The sequence below is a fragment of the Quercus robur genome, chromosome 5, assembly GCF_932294415.1.
Source record: "Quercus robur chromosome 5, dhQueRobu3.1, whole genome shotgun sequence".
NCBI lineage: Eukaryota > Viridiplantae > Streptophyta > Magnoliopsida > Fagales > Fagaceae > Quercus > Quercus robur.
Genome location: NC_065538.1, coordinates 43,536,820 through 43,552,261, shown reverse-complemented (window position 1 = coordinate 43,552,261; position 15,442 = coordinate 43,536,820). Strand labels below are relative to the sequence as shown.

General features: G+C 33.5%; 1 protein-coding gene and 1 long non-coding RNA gene across 2 annotated transcripts; one reads left to right on the top strand and one right to left on the bottom strand.

Moving 5' to 3' along the window:
- Positions 1-7,939: 7,939 nt before the first annotated feature.
- LOC126726032 (uncharacterized) lies at positions 7,940-10,916 on the bottom strand. Its single transcript, XR_007655670.1, has 2 exons — positions 10,447-10,916; positions 7,940-9,477 (listed from the first exon to the last, which is right to left on the bottom strand). It is a non-coding gene; the product is annotated as an uncharacterized LOC126726032 (long non-coding RNA).
- A 3,467-nt stretch (positions 10,917-14,383) lies between these two features.
- LOC126728211 (uncharacterized mitochondrial protein AtMg00810-like) lies at positions 14,384-15,120 on the top strand. The gene is made up of 2 exons (XM_050434074.1): positions 14,384-14,792; positions 14,906-15,120. Exons 1-2 carry the CDS (start codon positions 14,384-14,386, stop codon positions 15,118-15,120), a joined length of 624 nt encoding a protein of 207 aa, XP_050290031.1.
- Positions 15,121-15,442: the final 322 nt, after the last annotated feature.

Sequence of the window (15,442 nt, the reverse complement as noted above, 5' to 3'; positions counted from 1 at the left end):
GTATTGGTGGTATAATTTTTTGCTAATGAAGAAGAAAAATGTAGGAAAAGACAACTCCATTTTGCTGTCAACGCCAAAGTAAGCTAAAGCCCTAGAGAATTTTTTTTTTTTTTTAAATGAATGAGCAAAAATTTGAACATTTTTTCTTTCTTACAAAATTAAATATTTTTAGAGTGGTGCTACTAACACAACACTTTGACAAAAATTTCATAACAAAATCTAGGTAGCAAGTTGTAGATATAAAAAAGAAAAAAAGAAAAAAAAATGTCAGTTTTGAGTCTAAATAAATACCAGTTATAACATGCTACTTAACCTTTATTGTGAAAATACTGTGAAAGTAGAGTTAAGATGATCATATTCAAGCTTATTTTAGTTAAGCTTTAAAAGTTTTTAGGATTAGAGCATTCAAATTTTTATTTAGGAGGTCAAAAAAAAAAAAAAATTAAGGGATCTCTGTACATTTTGCACCCTAAACTATGATCTTTGTTACACTTTGGATGGAACTCCAAAGTTTATGGTGCAAAGTGTAATAGGGAGTATAGTTTAGGGTGGTAAAGTGTAATTTATCCTTTGGTTTTAAGGGATTGAGAAGAGAAGCAATTGAGTCTTTTCACATTTAACCATACTTTTCCATTCAAGTTAACAACAAACTTGATGTTAGGGTGCAAAGTGTAACAATTATCATAGTTTAGAATGTAAAATGTGCATTAAAAAAGTTTAAGGTGCAAAGTGTAATTAAGTGTATAATTTAGGATGATAAAGTATAATTTTCCCTAATTTTTTTTACTAGGTTAGTGGGATTCATTTGAACCCCTTAGGCTGAATGTAGAGTTGCCCCTGTCAAGCTCAATACCAAACAAGATTGTATGTTCAAATTTGGTTCATTGTCTTGTCAAACTAGATCGATCTTGTTCACGAGCTACTTAATTAACTTATTATTTTCCCATATATAGTAAAACTACACTTTATAATTTTTTTTTTAATCTCTATTATATTATGTATAGATTGTTTATATTGTCAATAAACTACAAATAATAATTTGATATCATATAAACATATTTAAAAACTTATACTATCTAATTTCAAGTCAATATTAGTATATTTTTAGACAAGTAAACATTTGAAAATATAATATTATATACAGTTAAATTGAGTGTCATATTCACAATGTTTTTCATGAAAACATTTATATTTTTAAGCTTGGCTCATTTAATAGTCGAGCATAAACTTAGACTTGCGCTTAGCTTGTTTTCTATACGAAAATAAATAAATAAATAAATAAAAATCATTTTTCCCATGCCAAGCTTGAGTTTTTCACAAACATCTTGGTCCATATATAGCCTATCTAATTCCATCCATCCTAAATTATATTGTGGGTTAGGTTTTCACAAATTTCATATTAATAAATCACATGATCACGAAATAATGCAACAAATATTAATTTTTATTGATTTTTATAAAAGTGGGCACAATTCTCTGTATGATTCTTTACAATCCAAAGAGTTATGAAACTTAATCTTGAATCATACCTTGGTGTCTTCGGGTTGGATGTGTAATTGGATGTGTCATGTATTTGATTTGATATCAAGGGCTGTTGGCTTAATCTTAAACTGAATCAAAAAGAACTTGAAGGAAAATTCCTTCTTTGATTTTGATTAGGAGAGTACAAATGGCCCTTGATTTTGAACGAGCAAGAGAGTTCTTTTGGACTTAAAGATGATTCTCTATTTTGGGAGAGTGTTAGTAGGATTTTCTCTCTAAGTATTTTTCCATTTTCTCATATGATAAGCCTCTATTTATAGAAAACTCAATTGTCTTTTTTTTTTTTTTTTTGAAATTTTCTCTTAGCATTTATTAAGAGGTTCTTATAAATTTTGAACATTTATTTTAATTTGATCTTGCATTTAATAAGAACCTTCCATGTGGATCTCTATATTCGATGTAGCCACATGACTTTACATGACTTGTTACGCATGTCATTTTTTTGTGAGCCAAGATAATTAAAAGGACTTAACATGTGGCTACATCTCATGATCAATTGAACGATTTCCAATATGTCATGAAATTTTTGACATCTACAGTTATAACTTGGGATTGTCTATTTGAAAATTTTGGCAAGTTGGACTATTTTATATATATAATAATAGGTAAATCAAAGAGAAAATCCAATTAATTTTCAAATTGAAATTCAATTAGAGTCTAATTTTGCGCCACGTGTCTCATTTAATCTAAATTTAGAATTTTGTGCCAAGTGAGTTACTTTAGTGTAAAAATTGAATTTCAATTAGAGTTTAATTTTGCGCCACGTGTCTCATCTAATCTAAAATTTTAAATTTTTGTGCCAAATTAGTTAATTTAGTGTAAAAAATGAGGAGTCCAATATAATAAACCATAAAAAACACAATCATATAACTAAAAAAAAAATCAAATTTATAAGTCATCTATATATAATAATAATAATAGGTAAAACTTAGAGAAAGTTGAATTAGAATTTGAAATTATAATCCAATTTTGCACGTGCCTAAATTTATGTGGGGACTATATCATAATTATCCACTTAAGCATGTGTCATGTGTCTACTTAAGTTTTTTAATCTTTGTGTCAAGTGAGTTAATGAGTGCAAAACACTAAGAATCTAATATTAATGAACTACAAAATTAAAAAATAATAATAATTACTTATACTCAATAAAAATCACCGCATGTTTTTTAAAAATTAAATAAAATAAAAATCACCACACATTCTATCTTATTAAAAATTAGAAAAAAAAAATCATCAATAGTATTAAATTTAGGTAAGAATTTTAATATGTGACTAATTATATTTACTTTAAAAAATAATTTGACTAATTATTTATATTTTATGATAAAAATTGTATTTAATTTAAATGTATCTATGCGTATGCATGAATGCATGTGTTACATATATATATTTTTTTAAAATAATAATTTAACTAATTATTTATATTTTTATAATAGAAAATTTGTTTAATTTTAAATGCATCCATGCGTTTGCATGGAGTTACATGCTAGTTTAAATAAAAGATGGTTATTAAGCACTATGGAACATATAGTTGATTTTAATTTTTGTGGTCCTCAAATTAACCTCAATAGGCTGTAATACTACACGAAGTATTTGGACCCCAATTTATTTAGTTGTGGGCTTTCTTGCAATCCTACAAGTAGAGCTCCAAGTTTCACCTAGATAGTCCAAGCTGTATCCTTCTCCCTCTTTCCTCACTTACACTCCCTTCCCCTTCAACTGTAATTTTCCCTATTCTAGTATCTACCCCTTTTTCTCAATGTTTCCTTGTGTTTTTCTCAGTGTTTTCTTAACCAAAAAAACTCTTGTTTGCATTCTCCTTCCTTTTATAGTCTCCCGTTAGTGGGATACTCATCATTACCATTTTCCCACTTCACACGCATTTCCACTTCCACTAGTGATGCGAACCTCAATCGACACACTTTGATACCCAACAAAAATATTGGAATACTTGCCCAAGAAAACTAAAATTCAGATTTTTGATAGAAACCTTGACCCAACGTTTATAATCGAAACGCGAACCAAGGTATAAGTATAATACCTTGACCCAATGATTATAATTGAATCACGAACCAAAGGTATAAAGTTTGAACGCCACAAGGAAGAATCCCTGATAAGTTCACAATTCTTGAAGAACCAAAAGAAGAGCAAAGCCTCACCTTTTTTCTGATTTTTATTCAATAATCCTCCTCTATTATAATAAGTGCATGCTATTTATAAGACATGACTGAAAATAGAAAATCTAAAAACGTACTAAATAATAAAACCCTAAATAAAAGTTGATTTGGTCTGAAATTAGCAAATCCAAAATAGGAAAATAGCTAAAAAACGTTCTAAATAATAAAAACCTAAAATTAAGGTAGATCTGGTTCGAAATTAGAAGCTCCAAAATAGGAAAAATATCTATTGACTGATATGAAGCTGGAAAATCAATCAGCCATTAATTCACGCCATAAATCAAGCCCAATTGAGCCAAATCAGCCCTCAATAGCTTGAATTAAATTTATTACGCCTTCATCTTTCTTTGGGCCTAGCTTGGAATGTCCTGCGTTTGAATTAGCCCAAATCTCTTGAATCAGCCCATTAAGTGCTTCTTTGATCTTCTTGGATCTTGCTTTAGTAATAGGCCCAACTGGAACATGCAATGGATCCTTGAATGCTTGTTGATTCTCATCAATTAGAATCCCAAGGAATCATTACGCCTTCTGAGGATTCTCTTGGAACTTGTTCCAGATGCCAGATAGTGTTCGGTAGCGAATTTCCCAAAGGCATTGATAGTGCTCGGTTACTAAACTTAATTTGACCATAGCCTCACTAGCTTCCCTCTAGCTTATTAGTTAGTATTGGGCTCAACCTGGCCCAAACATAATTTGGTTCCCCTTGAACGCTAATCTTTAGACTCTTACCCATTTTTTCTGTGGATTGGTCCTGTCCCCACAGTGTTAGGCCTTGGCCACATGGGCCGTTCTTGGTCACCCGGGCCCAAGCCCCTCCATTTTTTTTTTTCTAATTTTTGTGGACTATTTTAGGTTTATTGATTGTGATGTCGGCTTACAAAATATACTTGTGCATAATATAATTGTTATGAATAGAGATGTACATCTTATAATTGTTTTAAATTACAGAAAAAAATTATTATTATTATTATTTATTTTCTACATGTACCAAAAATGGAAAAACACATTTACAATTCATTTTTATGGTTGCAATTAGCCAATAGAAAAAGAATTAGTTTCTAAAAAAAAATGGAAATGATGAACTCCAAACCAACATCCAACACATAATCACTTACACCTTAACCTTCAGAACCACTTATGACCTCTATGCAAACTATGAAAGACATTAAAGGAAACATAAAATAGATGCAAAAAGTGCAAGAAGAGAGAAAGAGAGACAACACATGAGGGTTACACGGTTCAACTTGATAGCCTACATCTACAATATAAAGCCTTAAATGTCTACATCTTTATTACATGACCCCAATAGGGTATATATAAAGACTAACATAGATAGGGTTGAGTACAATTGGGCTCTACACTATAAGTACGCTATAAAATAATATAAACCTCAATATATTTTTAACACTCCCCCTCAAACTCAAGTTAAAGATTTAATGATGCTTGACTTTGGAATAAGCTTTTGAAGATCAGGAATGGTCGGGTTAAGTCAGATTCAGGCCTAAAGAGATGTTGCTGACATGGTAGGTGGCGTGCAAGCGATGTGGCAAGATGATGTCTCACTAATGTAAGAGAACTAACATGCAATGACATGTGGCAAGTCATGTTAGGAATGATTTCACTAAAGATGGAATCCATATGTGGACATGTAAGAGGATCATCAAAGGCACGTAGAGGCGTGTGAATGGTTGATTTGGTTTTTTCTTTTTCTTTTTTTGGCTATAGGTGGATCCAATTAGGTCCGTACTACGGATCGGAATCGGCCGGGTCAAACCATTGATGTCACCTAATGTTAAGTTAGATAGATGATGTGGTGGATCCAACTAATATGTGTTGACGTGGTTGTTGATGTCACCCTAGGGCTAACGTGGTGGCACTCAAATATGAAACATGCAGAAGCAAGAATGTTTAGTGTGTGACTAGTGATAGAACTTCTAGGTTTTTATCATCGGAGGCTATGGAAGCACCCTATGTGGTTTTTTGTTTAGTCAAAACAGGGATGGGAATGTTAGATTATTGAGATGAAAGGTGTGACTTACGAGAGTTTTTCCAAATCTATAACAGAGATGACAATGTGAGGTTTTGAGAGAGGCACATCTAAGGTTAGCTAGCAATGATGATGGTAGCTGTTAAGGATAAGATTACCCTTGCCATTCAAAATTCAAATATCAAGATTACACAACTAGAGGATAACAGCCAAGATTACAACAACTTAGCTCACAGATAACATTTTAGCTTTTGTATATTTGAATTCAAACTCTTCGTGTACATCTGTCAAAAATAGAAACTCTATAACTGATTAGTGTATAAATACAAAGAGCCTTCACCGTATTTTAAGAAGGTAGCACAGTATCAATTTTCTATTTGATTTTACATGGTATCAGAGCTTTTTTTTGTGACTAACGTCAATCCCTATGGCTAGCTCTTCTTCTTCTGCCTCTACCAACACCATTGCTACTACCAATCCATCCTCTCACAGCCTCATCAACCTTCACCACAATACCACAATCAAATCAACTCGAGACAACTATCTCCTTTGGAAAGCTCTTACTTAAAGGTCTTCATCTTTTTGGCTTTCTTGATGGAACCAAACCTGCACCTCCACAATCTATCACTAGCCAATCTTCAAATGGTGCAACCACTGTCACTATAAATCCTGAATTCCTTTAATGGCACCTTCAAGATCAACTTATCCTCAGTGCATTGACATCATCACTGTCAAAATCTATACTCACCCATGTGGTAAAATGCCTCACCTCTCGAGATTTTTGACAAACTCTTGAACGCATGTTCTCTTCTCAAGCTATAGCACATATCATGCAAATTCATTATCAAATTGCCACACTGAAAATGGGCAATTTCTCTATTGCAGATTATTTTCAGAGATACACCAATTTTGTTGATACTCTTGCTTCCATAGGAAATCCTTTAAATGATTATGAGCTGGTCTCATATTTTCTGTCTGGTCTAGGCTCGAAGTATGATTCCTTTGTAACACCAGTTCCAACACGAGTGTATCCAATGACACTTGATGATCTTTACGGTCATCTTCTTGCTCATGAACTCAGGCTTGAGCAAAACCAACCTACTGTTGACTTAGCTCTTGCAAGTGCTAATATTGCAGCAAGAAAGGATCATCACGAGGGGGTCGTGGTGGTCAGTCTCAACAATTTTTCTCATCTAGTAGAGGAAATAACTTCAACAACAATAGCAACAAAAATTCCTGTGACAGGAGGCGTGGTCGTGGTTCAGACTCTTTTTCTGGAGCTCCTCGCACCATCTGTCAAGTTTGCCTTAAACCTGGACATGATGCACTGGGCTGTTATCATCGATTTGACAACTCCTATCAAAAGGATTCGAATCAAAACATGCAAGCCTATTTTGCTACATCTCAACCCGTAATCGATCCTTCTTGGTATCTGGATTCTAGCGCAACACATCACATAACTCCTAATCTTGCAAATCTAAACATGCGAGCTAAAGAGTAAACAGGTTCAGACCAAATCAAGATGGGTAACGGTACCGGTTTAGATATTAAACATATTGGCCAAACCAAAATTCTCACACCCACTACTTCTTTTCTTCAACATGATGTTTTGCATGTTCCTTTAATGAAAAAGAATTTATTGTCTATTCACAAATTTACCAAAGACACCAACACTTATTTTGAATTTAATCCTTCTTGTTTCTTTGTGAAGGATCGAGCTACAGGGAAGATTCTAGTGCAAGGCCTGAGTAACCATGGGTTATATTCACTCCTATCTTCTCTATTCCATCGCCATAGTCCTCCTTCTTGTCTAGTTTCCTCCACCTTTGTCAGTGAACGCGCCACACTCACATAGTGGCATTCTCGTCTTGGACATCCAACCTTGCAAGTCATCTCTAATGTGGTTTCAAAGTTTGTTCTTCCAATGTTTGCAAATAAAATGGATAGCTCTTGTCTAGCGTGTCTTAGTTCTAAGAGTCATAGATTAGTTTTTCCTTTATCTACTTCTTGTGTAACAGCTCCTTTGGAATTGATTTACACTGATGTTTGGGGGCCGTCCTATCACGCCCCAAACCCGATACCCGAATTTGTGATCATGACCGGCATGCTAATATCAAGCCTAAACCTGATATTAACAGGAACCAACTTAACTTTTACAAAACTTTTACCAAAGGCTTCCCTCTTTCTTTCTTACTTGTTTCATTACTTAAATGATATAATTTTTCACTTGATATTCAGAGCATCTACACTGTACTCAAAATATAACATAATCCACCAATTGTTCAAATTCAGAATTTCACATAATACATCTCTAAATACTTTAAGGTATACACTTTCATTAGATCCTAAAATACACAATACTACAAATCTAAACATCAAATTGCTAATTTAGGATCTATACATATAAAACTAAAACCAGCTCCTTCCAAACTCGACTAAGGCTCCCTTTGCTCCAAAATAAAACCTGCTAACTGAAAGAGTGGAAGGGGTGAACTACACAGCTCAGTAAAGGTAAGATATATGAGAATTTAATAAGGATGCATGTAAATCATTTTATTTTATGATTATTCAGATAGGAGAACATCTTTTCATGCATAGTATTTATACTATTTATGATAATAACTTGTACACTCTTCGTAGGAAAATAATTGTTCTCATTTTTCTTATCAGATTAATATTACCAAAACCTTTCGGATTAAACTTCTAGCATTTCCTACAAAGTCACCATATATATTCTCATTACAAAATAATCATTTTAACTTAAATCAGATAATCGGTAACTTTGTATTAAACTAGAAACATCTTGATTAATAAGAAAACCTTTCTTTATAAACCTCTTCTCGTAAAATATTATAACTTTCATAGTCATAAAACTTAACGATTCATAAAGAACAGATGTCTGATAACTTTTAATGTAAACTTGTACTTTCATTAGAAACTTTATCTTTATAGAACATTAAAACCTATCAGATTCTTTATCTTTAAAGCACAATAGAACTTCAAAAACTTTTATCTTTAATGAACAGCTTTCTTTTCATCAGAAACTTCTTATTTTCAGGAGAGCTTTTAACTTTTCACAATGCATTTAACAAAATCATTCTCTCGTGATTAATAACATAATATAGCTGTTCATAAATAGCTTATTGGTTAGCCCATATCTGATAAGTTTGTACTTATTTGGGAGGCTTCTAGCACTACGGTGCTAGGCATCCAGCATTCCCCACAATGTCAGGTATTCCCGGGATCACATCATAATACATATCTTCCAACCATGGGGGTAGGTTGGCTTCCCCCACAAGTTGGCCGTAACCAACAAGGGGCGGGTACAGCAAAGCCAGTCCCACTTAATGGCCAATCATATAACATTTTCCATGAAAAGCCAGTAATTATCCCCTATTGGCAGAGTTCAGATCACCAGAGGACATAACCCGAAAACATTTCATACTTTACATCATACTGAAATTTCTTATTTTGCATAACATTTCATAATAATAGCATTTCTATTCTTTTCTTTAAACATCATGTTCGTGGAATCAATAATAGTATCAATATGCTTAAATCATATACATAAGTTTTTCGAAAGTTCACGAACATATCTTTGTCAGAATAATGATTACATGCCATATCTCTAATCAAAAACATTTTAATGCATAGTATACTTTAAAATAACCTCATGACTTACCAAATGCCCATATAACTTATCCCTTACCTGAAAGCAGAGGAATCGAGAGCCTAAAGTCGAAGGAGCTTAGACTTGGATACTGGTAACACCTAAACCAAATATCAAAACTTATTACTATCCATAATTCCTTATCATAAACTTACACATTCATCTCAAAACCTATCTCTCATAATCAAAGAAATCCTAATCCCACCTCAACGAGGTTCCCACAAATACAAAGTACATTCATCAGACAACATGATGTACTAAATCACAGAGAAACCAATTCATTAAATTTATATATGATTTTAACATACCAAAGGATGAGCATATTAAATTATAGCTCAAAACATTCACCCTAACTTGAGAATTAAATCCTCAAAGTTAGGCATGTCCCTTACTGTTCACTGTTTTATTCCAGCAGCATATGCCTCATTTGTAAAATACAAATGGGCTGTCCACACACATCCAATTATCATCAAATTTTATATAAAAACTCCCCTGCATGTCCAGTATAGACCATTAAAATTTCGGTGTCAATGCATAAAGCTATGATTTACTAAAAATCACACAAGACAGCATACTCAAATCTGTCCTGACAAAATTTCTTGCAACTTAAAAATTAAACCATTATTTTTATGTTCATCCAAATTCTTTGAGAACACTTCCTTAACAACCATGTGTGTCTTAGAATTCATAAAAACTACTCCTATCATCCTAATTCACTATATACAATTTAATACATAATTTATCATGCATGAACACAGAATCTGTCACAGTGACAGCTTTGCAACGTTTTATCGTAAATTCACAAACAATTATCAAACAATGGTATTTTCATATAGGGATTTTTATACACTCATTAGACATGCTATAAAACACTTACATACAGTCATTTAACCATTTAGAGCAAAATACACACAACCAAAAATCCCAGCAGCAGCATCAAAATACTCATCCTAACTTTTAATTAGTAAAAACCCTAACCTACCTTCAACAAATCACCAACACAACTTCAAAGCTTCTTAAAACAGCATATATATATATATATATATATATATATATATATGTAGACTTACATGAAAGGATTTCCCTCTCCTAGTGGTTGGACCAGAAAGTATGAGAGGTAGAGAGCTTGAGAGAGTTGAAAGAAGCTTCCTTCTTGCTGCTGGACTTGTAGGTGTGAAAGGGAGAAAAATAATTGAGAGCTTTTCCTTCTTTTGGTGTTGGACCCGTAGGAATGAAAGAGGGAGAGAGCTCTTAACTATTCTAGTTGCATTTAAAAGAGTAGAAAGAAGAAAAGATGATGAAGCCTTATCTCTCTTTTAATTTGTGGACCCATGGGCTTGACAAAGTGGACCTAAGAGAGCTTCCTAGCTCTTTCCTTGAGAGAAAAAGAGAGCAAAGGAGCTCAAATTTCTGATTTGTATGTGTACCCGTGGAAAAATGAGAGCAAGAGAGTTTATGAGATGTCCTAGAGCTTGAGAAAGTCAAAGAAGAGATTAGGTGGAGCTTGCTCATTGCATGTCCAAGTCTTGGTCTTTGGGTTTTATCAACATGCATGGTTCTTTAGCTTTACATGTGTTGGATTTCAATTGATTGCATGTGGGTGGAATTTCCACTATAATATCTCATGCATCATACATAGTTAAAACACCAACAACTATATATATACATATATATATATATAAATATATATATATATCTCATAACTTAACCACTTAATACAGTTTTGCACATACTAAGTATATATTTATAATACAAATAGCCATTTCAATTATTTATAATCTTTAGAATTCTCATTCAACGGTATTATGAAATAATATGCTTATTAAATACTCGTATATTAATTATAAAAAGAAAGTGGCTTAAAATATTAATAATACTTAACCACTTAAACACATAGTTTAATTATAAAAATTGGGTCGGGGTGTTACACGTCCCCTATTTGTTCTAGCACTAGAAATAAATATTATGTTTCTTTTGTGGATTCTTTTAGTCGATACACATGGCTCTATCTAATGTCTTGCAAAAGTGATATTTCTTCCATGTTCCTCAAATTTCAAAGATATGTTGAACAATATGTTAATCTAAAAATAAAAACAATTCAATCTGATTGGGGTGGTGAATATCACTCCCTCAACCAAATTCTCCAAAGTATTGGCATCTCTCATCGGTTATCCTATCCTCATACACCTTAACAAAATGGAGCCTTGCTTTAATATTCCATGCTGATGTTTTCTTAAAATTTTGGGATTATGTCTTTCAAATGGTTTGCTATCTTATAAATCGATTGCCCACTCCACTTCTTAAAAATTCCTCTCCTTATGAAACACTTTTTTGTTCCTCTCTTGATTACTCTATCTTACGTGTTTTTGGTTGTGAATGTTGGTCTACTCTTCGTCCTTATACTACCCATAAACTTCAACCTCATTCTCTTCCTTGTATTTTCCTGGGCTATAGTTTGTTGCATAAGGAATACAATTGTCTTCATTCTTCCACAAGCCAAATATATATCTTTAAAGATGTCATTTTTAAGGGGACCCATTTTCCTTTTCTCAATTCTTCACCCTCCAGTTCAATTTCTTCTCATTCCACTGAATCTTTCATGCCTATGGTTACCAAGTCTAGGTTAGCCCATTCACCTCTCTCTACAAGCTTGATTCCTTCACTCTTCTTACCAACCCACTTCACCATACCTAGCCCGGTCCTACAAAACCCAACACAATCTGCTTCTATTCAAGATACCCTTCATCCTCCACTTGTCAACCCCATCTCTTCTTCTTTAGCTAACACCTCATCAACTCCTTCTATAAGTGAACCAACTATCCAACCTCAACCCACTGTTCAGCCAACCCACCTAATGACTACAAGTTCCAAGAACAATATTTCCAAACCCAAACACCACACCGGTGGCACCATCCATTATCCTATCCCCGCGGCTCTCTTGGATGAACATGATTTTAGTGATTCTGAACCTACTTGTTACTCTATAGCTTGTAAGTTTCCAGAATGGCGAGAGGTTATAAACAAGGAGTTTGATGCTCTACTCAAAAACAAAACATGGGCCCTTGTTCCTCCAATGGTTGCCACCAATGTTATTGGTTGTAAGTAGGTGTTTCACATCAAACAGGAAGTTGATGGTTCTATAGAGCACCACAAGGCTCGACTTGTTGCCAAGGGTTTTCATCAATAATCTGAAGTTGATTTCACTGAAACTGTCAGTCCAGTCATGAAACCTACAACGGTACTTATTATGCTCTCCATTGCTATTTCTTTGGGCAAGCAAATTCAACAAATTGATGTCCATAATGCCTTTCTAAATGGTTTTCTATTCGAGGACGTTTTTATGCACCAGCCACCGGGATATGCCCATCCAGACTATCCTAATCATATATGTAAACTTCAAAGGGCTCTCTATGGCTTAAAGCAGGCACCTAGAGCATGCTTTTCCAGGCTTACCTCCAAGCTGATCTCACTTGGTTTCAGTGGCGATTCTAGGAATTTTTTTCAGGGTGTTCCTTAACAAGCATAAATTACACATTCTAATAAAAAGAAAAATTTGTTTCTCAGTCAAACCGTGACGATGTCATAATTAATCTAATAATTAATTAATATGAAAATAAATAAAATAATTACATAAATTTTAACAATCTTAACAAAAACAATATTTAAAGATGTTAAAAATATATCTTATTAAAGATTAGAAGATATTTCTCATAATTTACTACAAAAATTAATAAATATCCTCTAATTATTTAAGATATTCTGTTAAATTTGTAATTTACTAATATAATTAGCCAAACTATTAATCTATTAACCAAACTGCTAATATATAAGCACAGAGTTGAAACTATTAATAACTTCTTCTTCTTTTTTTAATGAGGTTGAAACTATTAATAACATTACATGTATTATATTTATATACATTCAAAGGCCTTCAAAAAGTAACATTTATTTTATTAAAAAAAAAAAAAGCAGGTATTCAACTTTTTTTTGGAGAAAGTAGCAAGTATTCAACTAGTCTAAAACACGTTTTTCAAAACTAAAATACATTTCAAAGTAACATGAAAACAGGTGTGTGGCTCAGTGGCTGTGGAATTTTTTTGTTTAAAAAAATATAAAAGATCTCACCTCTCTCTCATCCCCACACAATAAGAAACACAAACACGTTGATCTCTTTTGAGGAAAAAATTGCCAAACAGACTATTTCTGGGAAGAAATTAGGCGCGTGGCACGTGTTCAAAGTTATTTAGTAAGTTAGACTCTTTTTGAAAGTCGAGTTTGGCAAACTCGACTTTGGGCTGGAAAACAGAAATTATAGTGGCGTTTTTTTTAGTGGCTTTTGTCAAAAACGCCACTATAGGTTCCCTATAGTAGTGTTTTCTATAAATGCTGCTATAGCCACTAAAAAAAGGCCACTATAGTGTTCATTTTCCAGTCCAAAGTCGAGTTTGCCAAACTTGACTTTCAAAAACAGTCCAACTTACTAAATAACTTTGAACACGTGCCACGCGCCTAATTTTTTCCCAGAAATAGTCTATTTCGCAATTTTTTCCCTCTTCTGAAGTTGTCTTTCTCTCGTCCTCTTTGTCTCTATTTCTATTCTCTTTTTTTGAGAATCTCACCTCTTAGTCTCTCATACAACAAGCAAATTGATCTATCAATGGTAGATCTAACATCAATCTAAGGTTTGAGCTTTTGGTGAAGATGAACAAGCCTAGCCACCGGCCATTTTCAGTGAAGATTTCTGTGTGAGGAACCGTGAGGTTTGAGGTTTTTTTTTAGGGTGTTCTTAATTTTGATTGAGGGTGTTCCTAAACTTTTTTTAAGGGTAAACAAATAAAAAAAATTAATTATTATATATATATATATATATATATTTTTTTTTTTTTTTTTTTCAGGTCAGGGTGTTCCTGGGAACACCCTGACCTGAACGTGGCGTCGCCACTGCTTGGTTTCAAGGATTGTCGTTCAAATACTTCACTTTTCATCTACAAAAATCATCTTTTTACTATGTATATTTTGATTTATGTGGATGACATTGTAATTACCTGCTCTAACTCAACTGCCATTACTGAGTTGATTTCATTGCTTGGTGTGGATTTTGGCATTAAAGATTTAGGGTCTTTGAATTTCTTTCTCGGCATTGAAGTTCTTCCTCATGAAAATGGTGTTCTTCTTTCTCAGAGGCGATATATTCTAGATTTATTGAAGAAAACTGACACGCTTGAGGCTAAACTAGTCAATACACCTATGGCTACTTCCACTAGTTTATCTGCCTTTGATGGAACTTCTTATGAAGACCCCACACTTTTTGTAGCACAGTTGGAGGGCTGCAATACTTGGCTATTACATGGCCTGACATTGCCTTTGTTGTTAATAAACTCTCTAAGTTCATGCACCGCCCAACTGTTACTCATTGGTAAGCTACTAAACGCCTTCTCAGATACCTTAAACATACACTCAATTTTGATCTTCACTTCCAACGTTCCAATTTTTCTTTCCCTCAAACATACTGCGATGTTGACTGGGCAGGTTCTCGCGATGACAAAAGATCAACTGGTGGTTATTGCATTTATCTTGGCACTAATCTAATCTCTTGGAGCTGCAAGAAACAAGCTACTATAGCTTGTTCAAGCACTGAAGCAGAATATAAAGCCTTGGCTAACATTGCAGTAGAAATATCTTGGCTGACTTCTCTGCTTTTTGAACTAGGCTTTCCTGTTTCACCTCCACCTCTTTTATGGTGAGACAACATTGGTGCTACATATTTATCCTCCAATCCTATGTTTCACGCCCATACAAAACATGTTGAAATTGATTTTCATTTTGTACGTGATATGGTGGCGCGTAAGTCAATTAATATTCGTTTTCTCTCTAGTAATGGTCAGATTGCTGATATCTTTACAAAGCCCCTATCCTCTTCTAAATTTGTCTCTCTTCGAACCAAGCTCAAGGTTGTTCTCTATCCTTGAGCTTGAGGGGGCATGTTAAGGATAAGATTACCTCTGCCATTCAAAATTCAAATATCAATATTACACAACTAGAGGATAACAGCCAAGATTACAACAA